The sequence below is a fragment of the Megascapheus bottae genome, chromosome 23 (assembly GCF_031878675.1).
Source record: "Megascapheus bottae isolate mThoBot1 chromosome 23, mThoBot2.hap1, whole genome shotgun sequence".
NCBI lineage: Eukaryota > Metazoa > Chordata > Mammalia > Rodentia > Geomyidae > Megascapheus > Megascapheus bottae.
In genome coordinates this window covers 8126585-8139731 of record NC_143531.1, presented here as the reverse complement: position 1 = coordinate 8139731, position 13147 = coordinate 8126585, and the positions used below count along the sequence as shown (strand labels likewise).

General features: G+C 48.8%; 1 protein-coding gene across 1 annotated transcript; it reads right to left on the bottom strand.

Moving 5' to 3' along the window:
• Positions 1–5628: 5628 nt before the first annotated feature.
• Neurog2 (neurogenin 2) lies at positions 5629–6411 on the bottom strand. The gene has a single exon (XM_090356537.1). The coding sequence runs from the start codon at positions 6409–6411 to the stop codon at positions 5629–5631; it is 783 nt and encodes a 260-aa protein (XP_090212663.1).
• Positions 6412–13147: the final 6736 nt, after the last annotated feature.

Here is a 13147-nt window from a genome sequence, read left to right as displayed (position 1 = left end):
AGACCTTCTAGCCCCAGGCTTGGAGAGTGGGAAAAGGAGAGGGGGTACCGTGCCCCCCTCACGTTTTATTGGTCTAACCTAATTTCACTAATTCTCTTCTCACACATTTCTTTGGCTGATTTGGAGGCGCTCTCGCAGTACTGGCTTGATTCAAGGGCTGCCCGTTTTATTTAATTAATACATTCAATGCACTCTGGAGCCTGAGGGGGATTGGAGCCAGAGGAGAAGACAGGCAGTTAAATGGATCCAGGTGCCCAAAAAGTCACAACCAGCCCAAGGCAGTGCCATGCAGGACGTCCTCGCAGCATGTGGGCATTACCGAAGCCCAAGCCAGCACTGGACATACCTAGCCAGCCATAAACCTAGACTCTGGGCAGGAACCAGTGTCACTCAGGCTTCTCCATGTCCTCCTTGGAGCCAGGTGTGTGTGCGTTTGGGTGGGAGGTGAGGAGATTCAAATGAGGTCGGTGCCCACATCGCGTCCAGGTGTGGGTAGGCTTCAAGAGCCTCCATCCTCTTACCCAGGCCTGACTTAGGGAACTGCTCCGGTGGCACGCTTAGCCTAAGGCTTAATGGTGGCTTCTCTATTCTTTTATTTGTCTTTCTCAGTATCAAATGGTTGTATTTGGAATATGGTGGGGGAGAAATGAGCTAGTGCTAGGCCTGGTTACTTTAGAACTAATAATTACAACTCATATCAGGCGTTTGGTAGTGCTGAAGGGATGTGCCAACCAGGACAGAACCACCTTGGAGATTCTCTGGACCTAACCTAATACCAGCTTCCCTCCTCCCTCTAATAACTCTGGCCTTGTGGAACTATTACATAAGGTCATCTCTGGGGGGTTAGATAAACTATTTTGCATCAAAGAGTTGCTAGAAATGAATGAAATGACTCCAGATCTACCAAAAATTAATTAATTAATACATTAATTAATAAAATAAAATAATGGGGTGTGTGGGTGTTGGGCTCTGATGAAGAAGGCTGAGATCTGGAGACTATGAGGTACAGAAAGCTGTAGCTCATTACTCTCAGTCCAGTGAGGGCAGGTTATGGATAAGCTAGAAAGATGACCTCGTTTTCCACTGCAAAATCAGCCTTTTCTGAGTTTAATTGTCCTCATTCCTCTCAGAGAGGGGAAGAGGACCAGTGGGTCTCAGGCCTAAAAATTGTGGAGGTTACAGTGGATTAAGGAGAATGCCCAGGGCTAAAGTAAGCACTCCATTTTTAATTTGCTGGAGACCAAAACAATGATTGCCCCAATTCAATGTAAAAAAAGGTGTGACTTGATCGACAAGGAAAAGCCTGGGTACAGATTTCAGATGATAATGCTTCAGGCGTACTAAGACATGCTACGTGGAGACCTGTGGGCTTGGGTATTGGCAATATGGAATGTCTCTGGGCCTAGAGAAATTGTACAGCTGACTGTCATACTGTCACAATGCCCTGGGACATTATCTGCATTGCCTTTACTCGAAGCTGTGGTTATTGGGTCATCTACCTATGGCTATTGCCCTTCCTAAGCCATCAACAGCCCCTGTTTATGGAACGATTTCCCCAGCTGGAAAGATTTTCTTAGCAAGATGACTGTGGTCTTCTGAGGATATGCCATACAGGCCTGTGCCATGAGCTGTTCCTTTGGCAGCTTTGCAAAGGAGTCCCATATATAACTTTAAGTACCATCAAGTCACACGATAGATGTGACTCAGCATCGAATTCAATATTTCCATGCCCTCCCTACTACATTTACTTTGCTTGATAGCTAATGTTTTAAACACTAGAAATGTAAAGGCAAATAAGATAGTTAGTGGCTTTCCAAGAGGTCTTTCTAATATCCAGTATGAAAACTAAGCAAAACTCTTGATTTTTTTTTTCTTTTTGTTAATCATGGGGCTTGAACTCAGGGCCTGGGTACTATCTGGGAGATTTTATAGTCAAAGCTAGTGCTCTACTATGATGAGTCACAGCTTCACTTCTGGGTTTCTGCTGGTTCATTGGACATAAGAGTCTCACAGACTTTCCTGCCCCGGCTGGCTTTGCACCACAAGCCTTAGATCTCAGCCTCTTGAGTAGCTACAATTACAGGCCTGAGCCACCAGTGCCTGGCTGCTTCCTCCTTTTTGACTATAATTACATTAGTGAAAAATAGAAGTCGGAGCTATTTGTGTCATATATGCTTTTTGTTTGTGTTTAGTCTAAATATCCCCTCCACCACGCCCCGGGAGTTTGCTTTTTGAACCAAATAGCCAGTTTGAAAGGCAAATAAAAATCAGCCTCCTATAATTTATAAATTCTGTGGCATCATACATGTGAGATTTGAGCTGGGCGTGGTGGCTCACGCCTTTAATCCTAGCTACTGAGGAGGCTGAGATCTGAGGATCAAGGTTCAAAGCCAGCCATGGCACAAAAGGACCTGAGACTCTTATCTCCATCTCTAGAAAATGGGAAGTGGGGCTGAGCTCAAGGGTAGGATGGTAACCCTGAGCTGAAGAGCTCAGGGGCAGTGCCCCGGACCAGAGTTCAAACCCTAGGACCAACAAAAAAATAAAATAAAATAAAATAAAAATATATTAAAAAATAAATGTGAGATTTGGAAGAAGGGCCCCTTAAGATGTCTACCAATCTCTTTAGTACACAGATGAAAACTGACACCAAAAGAAGTTAAGCGTAAGAATCAAGTTTCTTTTCTTTTCTCTTCTCTTTTAGGTCTGAGGTCAGGATCAAACTCTATACCTGAGGCTTTTGTTCATTGGCTAGTGCTCTACTTACTGAGCCATGCTTCCAACCTCAGAATGCAGTTTCTACACACTCTATCAAGAAACTCCAACTTCACCAATTATTTTTTAATTGTGCCAGTTCTGGGGTTTGAACTCAGGGCCTGGGTTTTGTCCCTGAGCTTTACCACTCTGAGTCACAGCTCCATTTTTGGCTCTTTGGTAATTAATTGGATGTGAGGGCCTCATGGATTTTTCTTGCCTGGGCTGGCTTGGAACAAAGATTCTCAGATCTCAGCCTCATGAGTAGCTAGGATTACAGGCATGAGCCACCACGCCAGGCCTCATAAGTACCTAGGTTGTAGGAGTGAGCCATTGGCACCCAGCAGCTTCATTATTTCTTTGAATTAAAAATGTGTTTGTCATAAAAGAAATGCAAATAAGAATAACCCTAAGATACCACCTTACCCCAACAAGAATGGTTAAGATTTTGAAATCAGACAATGACAGCTGCTGGCGGGGTTGAGTGAGACAAGTCAAGACCTAAGGAACAAAAGGTGCATGGTGTCCTTAATATGTGGCTATTAAATCCAAAGAGTACAAGAGTGAGGACTCAAAAGTTGCATACTCAATGCTACGGACATGGTACTGGAAATATAAACACAACAACATAGACAAAAACTTATGACTCTATAGACATAATGTTTTCTTACATAGATTAATATGTATCTATGATATACAAACCCTTAACCTAATTTTGATTATGTTCTAAAAACTAAGTGCCAGTGATTGTATATAGAGATTCCCTTCTTGAATACCTGTTAAACACATCATTTGAAATATGATGTAAAAATCAATGTTAATAAATTCTTTAATAATAATAAAAAAGAGAACAGAAAAAAAATTGTTTGGGCCAGGAGGTTGGCTAGTCATAGAGTGCTTGCCTAGCATGCACAAAGACCGGGGTTCGATTCCTGGGTACCACGTATATAGAAAAAGCCAGAAGTGGTGCTGTGGCTCAAGTGATAGAGCACTAGCCCTGATAAAGCCCAAGGACAGTGCTTAGGCCCTGTGTTCAAGGCCCAGGACTGGCAAAAAAAAATTGTTTGTTCAAAAATTGACAGTTTTGGTTGTCATTGCTCTACCAGTGGGCTATATCTCTGGCTCAGAAATTGACTTCTTAAAAACAAAGTTTTGTATTTGTATTGACATTCTCTTCTCTCAGTGTTAGTACCTCAAATATGATTCAGCTTCTTATAATTTCTTGGTGAAATTCCACACTAAATATTGCCCAAAATGTAACTGGTATTTTCTACTTAACATGTGGAGGATTTCAGAAAAAAAATTAAAACTCATAAGGCATCTAAAAACTACAGTCAAGCCAGGTGATGGTGACTCACATCCTAGCTACACAGGAAGCTGAGATCTGAGGATCTTGGTTGCAAGCCAACCTGAGCAGGAAAGTCTGTGAGACTGTTATCTGCAATTAACCCCCCCCCCAAAAAAAAAACCCTGGAAGGTGACCTATGACTCAAGTGGTAGAGGGGCAGCCTGGAAGAAAAATACTCAAGGGTCCTCAGTTCAACTCCAGGACCAGCACAATATATACATACATGTCACAGTCAAGATAAAAATTAGAATGCTACACAGAAAACTTATGAAAATTAGATAGTTTATTTATAGCTTAATCAAAAGAACCATTTTCTTGTTCTTCAAGATGTAAATACATACTAGAATAAACTCTGTAGAATATACAAAAAATACATATTTTCCCATGAAAATCATCTTCATAATAAATAGAAGGAAACACGTGTGTGGCTGATCCTGATAATTCTCCGTGTCCGCTTAGGTTTTCAGACTGTTGATTTATTTTTAATCTCTTGAAAGAATGAGGGAGTTCCTTCTCCCCTAAAAGGTCATGATAAATAATGCATGAAGCAATCCTCCCTCCCCATTTTCTCCTTTTCCTCCACATTTTTTTTCCCTTTTGCTAGAGAGTTCAGCCTAAAGTTCCATGCTTGCATTCAATCATTACAAAGCCTACAAATTATACAATGACTTCTAACCTGGCTCTTTAACAACCTCAGTTTTTTCTCTTACCCATTATAAATCATAAGAGACAGATTGCAAAATGGAGAAGAAAAGAAAAAGGGCATTGTGAGGAATCTGAGAAAAACAACAAAGTGCGCACCACAGAGGGAAAGTTTGGTTTGACAGGTGAAATTCCCACAGCCTGCAGCCAGCAATGGGAAGAAAGCAGATGCCAGCCATTGCAAATCTGTGGCTAATATTATTACGGGTCCAATCATTCAGATGCTAAGATACATTTCTTTCTACTGGGCATTAACATCTCTATGTAGACGCAAAGGTGAAGAGATCACAGGAACCAGTTGCATTCCCCGTGGGAGATTCACACAAGTCCTCCTCGGGCGGGGCGATTATGAGACCCGACGAACGTCCATCCAACCTCTTCTGTTCGCCACAGTTTCTTTTTATTCTCAAGAAACGCTCACCACCTCCAGTGGCTCAGGCCTGTGACCCCTAGCTACTCAGGAGGCTTGAGATCTGAGGATGGGGGTTCGAAGCCAGGTCGGGGAAGGAAAGTCCGGTGAGACTCTTACACACACACACACACACACACACACACACACACACACACACACACCTCACCACACACCCCTCACCACACACCCTTGTCCTCTGGAAAATAAATTTCCTTACAGCTTCAATAAACCAAAGATAACCCACTAGACACCCACGGAGGAATCATCCCACAGAATTACAATCTGCTCTGCGAAGTGTTTTCTAGGGCGTGGGGAATATGGGGAGTGGGGAGGGGCAGGCGAGGGGAGACAGGAAAGGGAACCCACTAAAGGTCTCTGGGTGGCTGAGGTGAGCTCTGGCAACTACCCCTGGCTACGGGAAGGTGAGAGGTGGAGTCTGCCAATAGTCCACGTCGGAGCCCGCGGGGCTGGCGGGAGATAAAGTGCAGTTGTACGGGGACGTGGAGTTGGAGGATGCGGGCGACGAGGACGAGGGGGACGGCGAGGACAGCGACGCGGGGCTGTGGGTACAACTCCACGTGGGAGCTGGCGAAGGGCTGTCCCCGCCGGCGTCCCCGGGGCTCAGCAGCACCGCCTCGGAGAAGGAGATGGTGCCGGTCCCGCAGTGGTCCGCCAGCCGCAGGGTCTCGGTGAGCGCCCAGATGTAGTTGTGGGCGAAGCGCAGGGTCTCGATCTTGGTGAGCTTGGCGTCCTCCGGGAAGGTCGGCAGGACCTCGCGCAGCGCGTCCAGCGCCGCGTTCAGGTTGTGCATGCGGTTGCGCTCGCGGTTGTTAGCTTTTAATCTCCGGCTCTTCTTGATGCGCTGCACCGTCTCGGCCGTTTTGGCCCCGCGGGTCACGGCCCGTGCTCGAGACGGACGCCGTTTGCACTCATGGACCAGACCCAATAATTGGCTGGGACGACAAACCCCGGTCCCCGGGATAGCCCGGCCCCGCGCCCCCAGCCCGGCGTCTGCTCCGAGTTTCCCCGGCGCCCTGACCCGTGCGCCCGGCTCCTCCTCGTCGTCGTCCTCTTCTTCCTCGCCGGCGCTGGAGGACAGCGGGGTCAGGGTGGCCGAGGTTGGGGAGGCTGATCCGAGCAGCACCAGCACGTCCTCCTCCTCCTTCAGCTCCGCGCTCTCCGATTTGACAAACATCCTACAGAAGAGATCAGATCCAAAGAGGAAAAAGAAAAAAAAAAGTGGCAGAAAATGAGATGGAGACCTAGACTCAGGCGCGGCCTCCGCGCACCGCCGCGCGCCCCGGAGGCTGAGCGCGCTCGCCCCGGGACAGCCGGGCGAAGGATCCTCTTAACCGGAGATCGGGGGTCAGAGAACACTCCCCCACACACACACACGCAGTGGGACCCTGCGGTCCCGCACCCCGGACTGCGGGAATTCAGTCCCAGAGAAGGGGCTTGGCGAGGCCGGAGCGAGACTGCGCGCGGGCGCGATCGGAAGGGGGAGGCGGGGAACCCGCCTGCCACGTTGGAAAGCCGCGACGTCCATTCTTACCTACTTGGCTCTGGACGTGCCACGGCGTGGCTGTTACTTGGGCGTGCGCCGGTGTCTTCCGCGCAGACCTAGCCCAGCGCTGGGTTCTCTGCACACCAGGCAGGGCCTGGAGCTGTGGCGCTGCGCTCTGCAGGTGGTGGTAATGGCTGGGCGGCGGCGGCGGTGCGCGTCTGTCCGTCTGCCTGCCTGCCTGCCTGTCTGTCTGTCTGTCTGTCTGTCTGACTGTCTGTCTCTCTGTCCCCACCCCCCCTCGCCTTGTGGCTCCTGGCACGCGACTCCCCGGCACTCCAGTTAAAGCGAAGCTGCTTGTGGCTCAGTTGGCTGCGTGTCTGGCACACGACTCTCCTTAAAACCCCTTATATATACCACCGAGAAAACAATCAGATCTGCCTCCCCCGTGCCCCCACCTCACCTACCCCCCACCCCCCCGTGTCCTCCTCCCCTCTCTCTCCTGCCTCCCCACCCCCTCCCCGGCTTATTCTTTCCATTGTATTATCATCATTCATTTCTTTCTTCAGCCCCTCTGTCCCCTCCCCTGGCCCTGCCATCCATCCTCCCCCCTCCTTCCCCCCTCCTTTATCTAATCAGCATCAAATGATTCTAAAGCTCCTGTTGGAGCTCCCGGCTGAAGCCCCAGCCACCCCAAGCCACCGGCGCGGCCCCGCGGCTCAAGCTGCGGCCGTCGTGGCGGCCGCTGTCCTTTGTGATTGGTGGCCCGCGCTCGGCTGGAGCGTGCCGCTCATTTATTAATGAATGGAGTCGCGAGGCGCAGCTGGCCAATCAGGGCGCCCCGGACTCCGGGAGGCCGGCGAGCCACGCGCACCGGAGTCTGCTCCCTTTCAGCAGCTCATTAGGGGCCCCGAGCACTGGGGGTCGATGTGTGTTCGAGGGGTGTGTAGGGGGGGACCTGGACTCCAGCCCCAGCCCCCCCCCGTCCCCGCTCCCTCCGCCTTAGGTCTCCCCTCCACCCGTTGCGCACACAAGCTTCGCACCCGCAGCAGCCGGGCCTCCTCGCGTCCTAGCCAGGGGAACCCCTGAATTAGTTCCTGATGGGGAGCCAGGACCCCGGGGCGGGGCGGGGAGAAGCAGTTAGCTCTGTGGGGTTACCCGGCGTCTTTTGCCAAAGCTTCTTGGGGTTCATTCGGTTAAGCTCGAGAATGGGGAAGCCGGAGTGGGAAGGCGAAAGATGGGGGAGGCGATTTGGGGGGGTTCGGGAGCGTTACCATGAAGAGATGTGTGGGGGGGGGGATAGAGTAATGATGAGGGTGTAAGAATCCATGTATATATGTCAGAACGGAATGGGGAATCATCGCTAATTTACCTGCCATAAACAGATATAGGGGTTCTCATCGATTTCGGGGGGCTTTGTGGGAGCTAGTCCCCAGCGCAGCGTCTGGTTTTCTGGGTGGGTGGAAGCGAGGGTGGGAGGAGCTGCTCCCGGTAGCGAATGGACTAAGCTGACATTTCTGTGACCTCTGCTCCACGGTGGGGATTGGGGGGGGACGTTGTAGGGACATGGGGGCCCCTCCTCCCAATCCCCCCTCTTTCCAATGAGGACGGGGGGCGAGCTGAAGGGCAACTGGACGTGAGGGGAAGCCTGTTCTGGACTGCTAGTGCGCCCTCCCTTCTTCTACTCGGGCTGGGTCTCCGGTCACCATAGGGGTCGCAGCTCTGAAAGTGAGCGCTGGGCCGAGCGTTAACCGATGCGGGAATGGCCTCCCTCGAGATCTCTTCTATAAATTGAGTTTAAGCAAGGTGCAGCTGGAGTCTGCAGTCTAAGTGAAAGGAAGAGCAGAGAGAACCCGGGAGAGAGCGCGCACTGCTTCTCTGTTGGTTTGTGGGACATGGAAATAAGTGATATTGCTGAACCAGGGCTGTTAGGGTTTGGGCATGGTTTTCATTTGTGTAATGTTTTCTGTGGAGAGATACACAACAGGACCGGAAGGGCAAAAAAAAAAAAAGTGATGCAGATGAAACTTAGAAACCTGGGAGACTTGTAGCTCTCCAACCTTTAGCTTCTCTCTGTGCAGAAATTATCTGGAAACGATCACGATTTTCTACTTGCTTCATGATATTTTTTCATCTTCTCTGTCCCCCTCCTTAAAACAAATTTCCTAAATTTAAGAACGTTATTTTCTCAGTTTTCCTCTACACACACACACACACACACACACACACACACACACACACACCCCTTCTGGAACAAATTGGTTTTATTTGTTACAAATCCAGGATAAAAAAATATATACACGCATATATATTTTAAGAAAAAGGACAACATTTTGTTTCTTTATGGCATAAGCCTCTCTCAGCTTTCCTTGGGTCTCTATCTTCAAGGAACCTGAAGAATCCTAATTCCATTTAAAAGTGTAATCAAAGCAAAATATAGACCAGAGGGAATCAACCAGAAGTACCGGAAGGGCTCAATGTGGTATGGTTTTGCAGGCAAAGATGACTGCTGCCAAATCCTCTTCCCAAACTCCTAAAAATCTACTAAGGACAGAGCCTTGGCTCATAGAGATTGAGAACAGATGCCCTGTTTTCATTGTTTGTTAATTTGGGTAAGTTAAAGGATGAAAATGAGAGTTGAGTGAGAACGATGCAAGCAGTGCACTGGTAACTTGACATGTTGAATTGAGACCCCTTTGTACAAGTACAAAAAAAAATCTTAGAAAGAAAAAATAGCTAAACCTGATAAAGTGTTCAACAATGACTAAAAATAGAATAATAGTAATTGCTGGCACGATTTGAGGAGTGACTAGTCTTTAGCTAGATGTGTCTTCCCACCGGAGCTGCCAAATAGATTCATGTCATAGAAAACCAAAAGACAGCTTGTTTTAGTATCCGCAGAAACATGACTGTTTTGGATAGGTTGCTCCCACGTTTTGATTTAGCTAGGAAGTGCTGGTGAGACTTAGTGACAAAATAAGCTACTAGGGCTGAGATCTGAGGATCATGTTTCTCAGACAGCCTGGGCAGGAAAGTCTGTGAGATTCTTATCTGCAATTAACCAGAAAAAAGCGGAATGGGAAGCTATGGCTCAGGTCTGTAGAGGGGATGGGGGGAAAGCCAAACCATCCAGACCTTGAGTTTAAGCCTCAATACTGCGCACACACACACACACACACACACACACACACACACACGAAGATACCATGCCTTTGGTGAGTTTTAATTTTAAGATAAGAGCTTCTTTTGGTTTACACAGTGGGGTATATTGAATTACTGTGCAAAGTGCATGTACAAAAAAAGCCACTCTGTGTCATTTTAGAAGTAAGAAGTTTGAGTGCTGGTACCATAGCTCTCCAGAGCAGCCTCACTTTGGCTAGGAGAGTATCTCTGGAGCTAGTTCTCACTATTAAAAATAAATAAATAAATAGGGCCGGGAGTTTGGCCTCGTGGTAGAGTGCTTGCCTAGCATGCAAGAAGACCCAGGTTCAATTCCTTGGTACCACATACTTAGAAAAAGCCAGAAATGGTGCTGAGGCTCAAGTGGTACAGTTCTAGCCTTGAGAAAAATCCAAGGACAGTGCTCAGGCCCTGAGCTCAAGCCCAGGACTGACAAAAATAAATAAATAAATAAATAAATAAAACACGCTTCAAAAGATGAACAACCCAAAGTCAGGTTAACTAGCCCCTTCCTCCTTAATAGCCTACACAGCTGAATTCTGTTTGTCCAGCATTTATTTATTTATTTGTTTGTTTGTTTGTTTGTTTATTCCTTCCTTCCTTCCTTTCTTTCTTTGCTCCATTTTTTCCTTTTGGGTGGGGGTAGGAAAGGGGCAAAAGACACAGTTGGGAAGGGAAAGGGAAAGGTGAGAGACCCAGTTGGTGATCTGCTTGCATGTCTATTTATTCTTCGTTTTGCAAAAATATGAGCAGTGCCATCTCTCCTTCTCTTGGACTCTCGTGGCTGGACTTTAATACATTCAAGAGGTGCTTGTGTGGTCTCAGCAGAAGGAGGCTGAACTGTTCTGGGGGTGGGGAAGGGAGCGTGTGAACGCCATCAATGAGCTTGTGACCGAGGGTGGCTCCTATCCACCTCGTGAACTGTCCTAAAGGGTCAAACTGTTCATCCTCAGCCTCTCTTTCAGTGTGCAATCCTACTTTAGGAGAACAAAGGCTCCAAGCAGGCCGTTACCAAGAAATGAGAGCGCCATGATTTAAAACTCATCCCCAAGCCTTAGAAAAAGAAAAGCGTCCCCCCCAACTTGCCCCCACTTGCAATGTCAAAGAAAAGGGAAAAGAAGAGGATGAGGGGTGGAAGGGGGGAAGGGGTGGGGATCTTTAGAAAGTCTTTGTTGCTTCTAAGAAGCTTGAACTTTGGGACGACCCAAAAAAGCCCCTAAAGTTTAGGGTAGGTGTTGCTGTGAGGCCAGAGGCGACATCCTGAGCACACGTCGACCTCACAAGTAGCCAAAGAAGACAAAATGGCCCTGCGCCTGGGCTGGCTTGCTGCTGCAGGTGACTCCGGGGTGGGGAAGGGGTCGCCCCGAGGCTGGACGATCCGACCCGAGCGCAAGGCCGGCTGACCCGGAGCTGGCGACGTCTGTGTGGCCGTCGGGGCCAGGCTGTCTGCAGGCGCTGCCTGACGCCTGCATCTCCGAAGGGAACGAACCTTGCACATCTCTAGCTCTGCCCCAAGGGCCAGGACGGCAGTTTCTTTCCTATTAGGATGAGACAGCTCGGCTTGCTCCGTAAGAGAGATTCCGTGCGATCTGAGGGTTCGGGGCTGTAGTGGGGGGAGCGGGAGTGAGAAGCCTTTCAAGGAACGAAGCTGCTTCCCCGTCACCGCGTCCGTGCATGTGTGGGGCTTGATTTTTTACCCTGGTTTCCATCCCCTAGAGATGTTCTGGGTGGGTGTGGAGGGGTGCAGACTTCAACCCAGTCTTGGAAAGGAAGTTGGTTGGGGCTCTCGCCTTTGTGGCCCACTGTCTGCACCCCACTTCAGGATTTTCCCAGCAGCCAGGGATCACCTGGGGAGACTGAAGACAAAAAAGGGGCGCCTCTCACCCCTCCCCCGGCAACCAAACCATGGCCCCAAACCAAGCCAGCAGGTGCAGTCTGTGATGTAGCTCTGAATCTGCCTTCTTTCTCCACCCAACCCTGTCTGTCTTTCTCTGTGTCTCTGTCTCTGTCTCTGTCTCTACCCCTCTTTGGAAACTACAAAGCCCCAAAGACCCCTTTTTTCCTCCTCCCCTCCCTCCCTCCCTCCCTTCCTCCCTCCCTCCCTTTCTTTCTTCCTTCCTTCCTTCCGCTTTCTCTTTCTCTCACCCTCCTTTTTCTCTCTCCTTTTCTCTCTTCCGTTTTCCTTCCTTCCTTTATTTTCTAGTTCCAAGGCTTGAACTTAAGTTCTAGGCATTGTCCCTGATCAGCTTTGTGCTCAAGGCTAGCACTCTGCCACTTGAGCCTCAGCACTACTACCAACCAGCTTTTTTCTGGGTACTTTTTATTGGAGATAAGAGTCTCACAGACTTTCCTGCCAGAGCTGGCTTCAAACTGTGATCCTCAGATCCAAGCCTCCTAAGTAGCTAGGATTCTAGATTCTAGATGTGAACCACCAGCACCGGGCTTTTTCTTTCTCTCCTTTCCTTCCTTCCTTCCTTCCTTTCTTCCTTCCTTCCTTCTTTTCTTTTGCTTTCTTTCTTTTCTTGATCATGGGGCTTGAACTCTGGGCCTGATCACTGTCCCTGAGCTCTTCAGCTCCAGGCTACTGCCCTACCCTTGAGCCACAGTGCCACTTCCTGTTTTCTAGGTTTTCTAGTGGTTAATTGGAGATAAGAGTCTCACTGACTTTAGTCCTCAGGCTGGCTTTGAACCATGATCCTCAGCTCTCAGTCTGCTGAGTAGCTAGGATTACAGGCATGAGCCACTGGGCCTAGCTTTCTTTCTGTGCCAGCATTGGGGCTTGTACTGAGGGCCTGAGCACTGTCCCTTAGCTATTCTGCTGTACCTCTACCACTTGTTCCACTCCACTTCTGGCCTTTTGCTAGTTAATAGGAGATAAGAGTCTCATGGATATTCCATCGCTGCTTTGGCTGGCTTTGAACTGTGATCCTCAGATCACAGCCTCTTTGAGTAGCCAGGATTACAGATGTGAGCCATCACTACCCAGCTTCCAGAAGACTTCTTAACTCTGATGAGACTGGCTACCTTTCTTTCCCAGGAAGGAAAAAACAAAATGTATCATGTAGGAGAATTTGCTAACCTTAGCTCATTTTCCAATGTTTTCCCCTCAGGTGAGAGAAAAAGAACAGCCGGGGCGTGAATGAGGAGTTGGGGGCCTTCTCGGGAGAGAATCCCCCTCCCCCCCTCAGCCGCCCTGCCTGCAAAAAGGGACATTGGTTATCCAGGAGAAACTGCAAGAAAGAAAGCACTA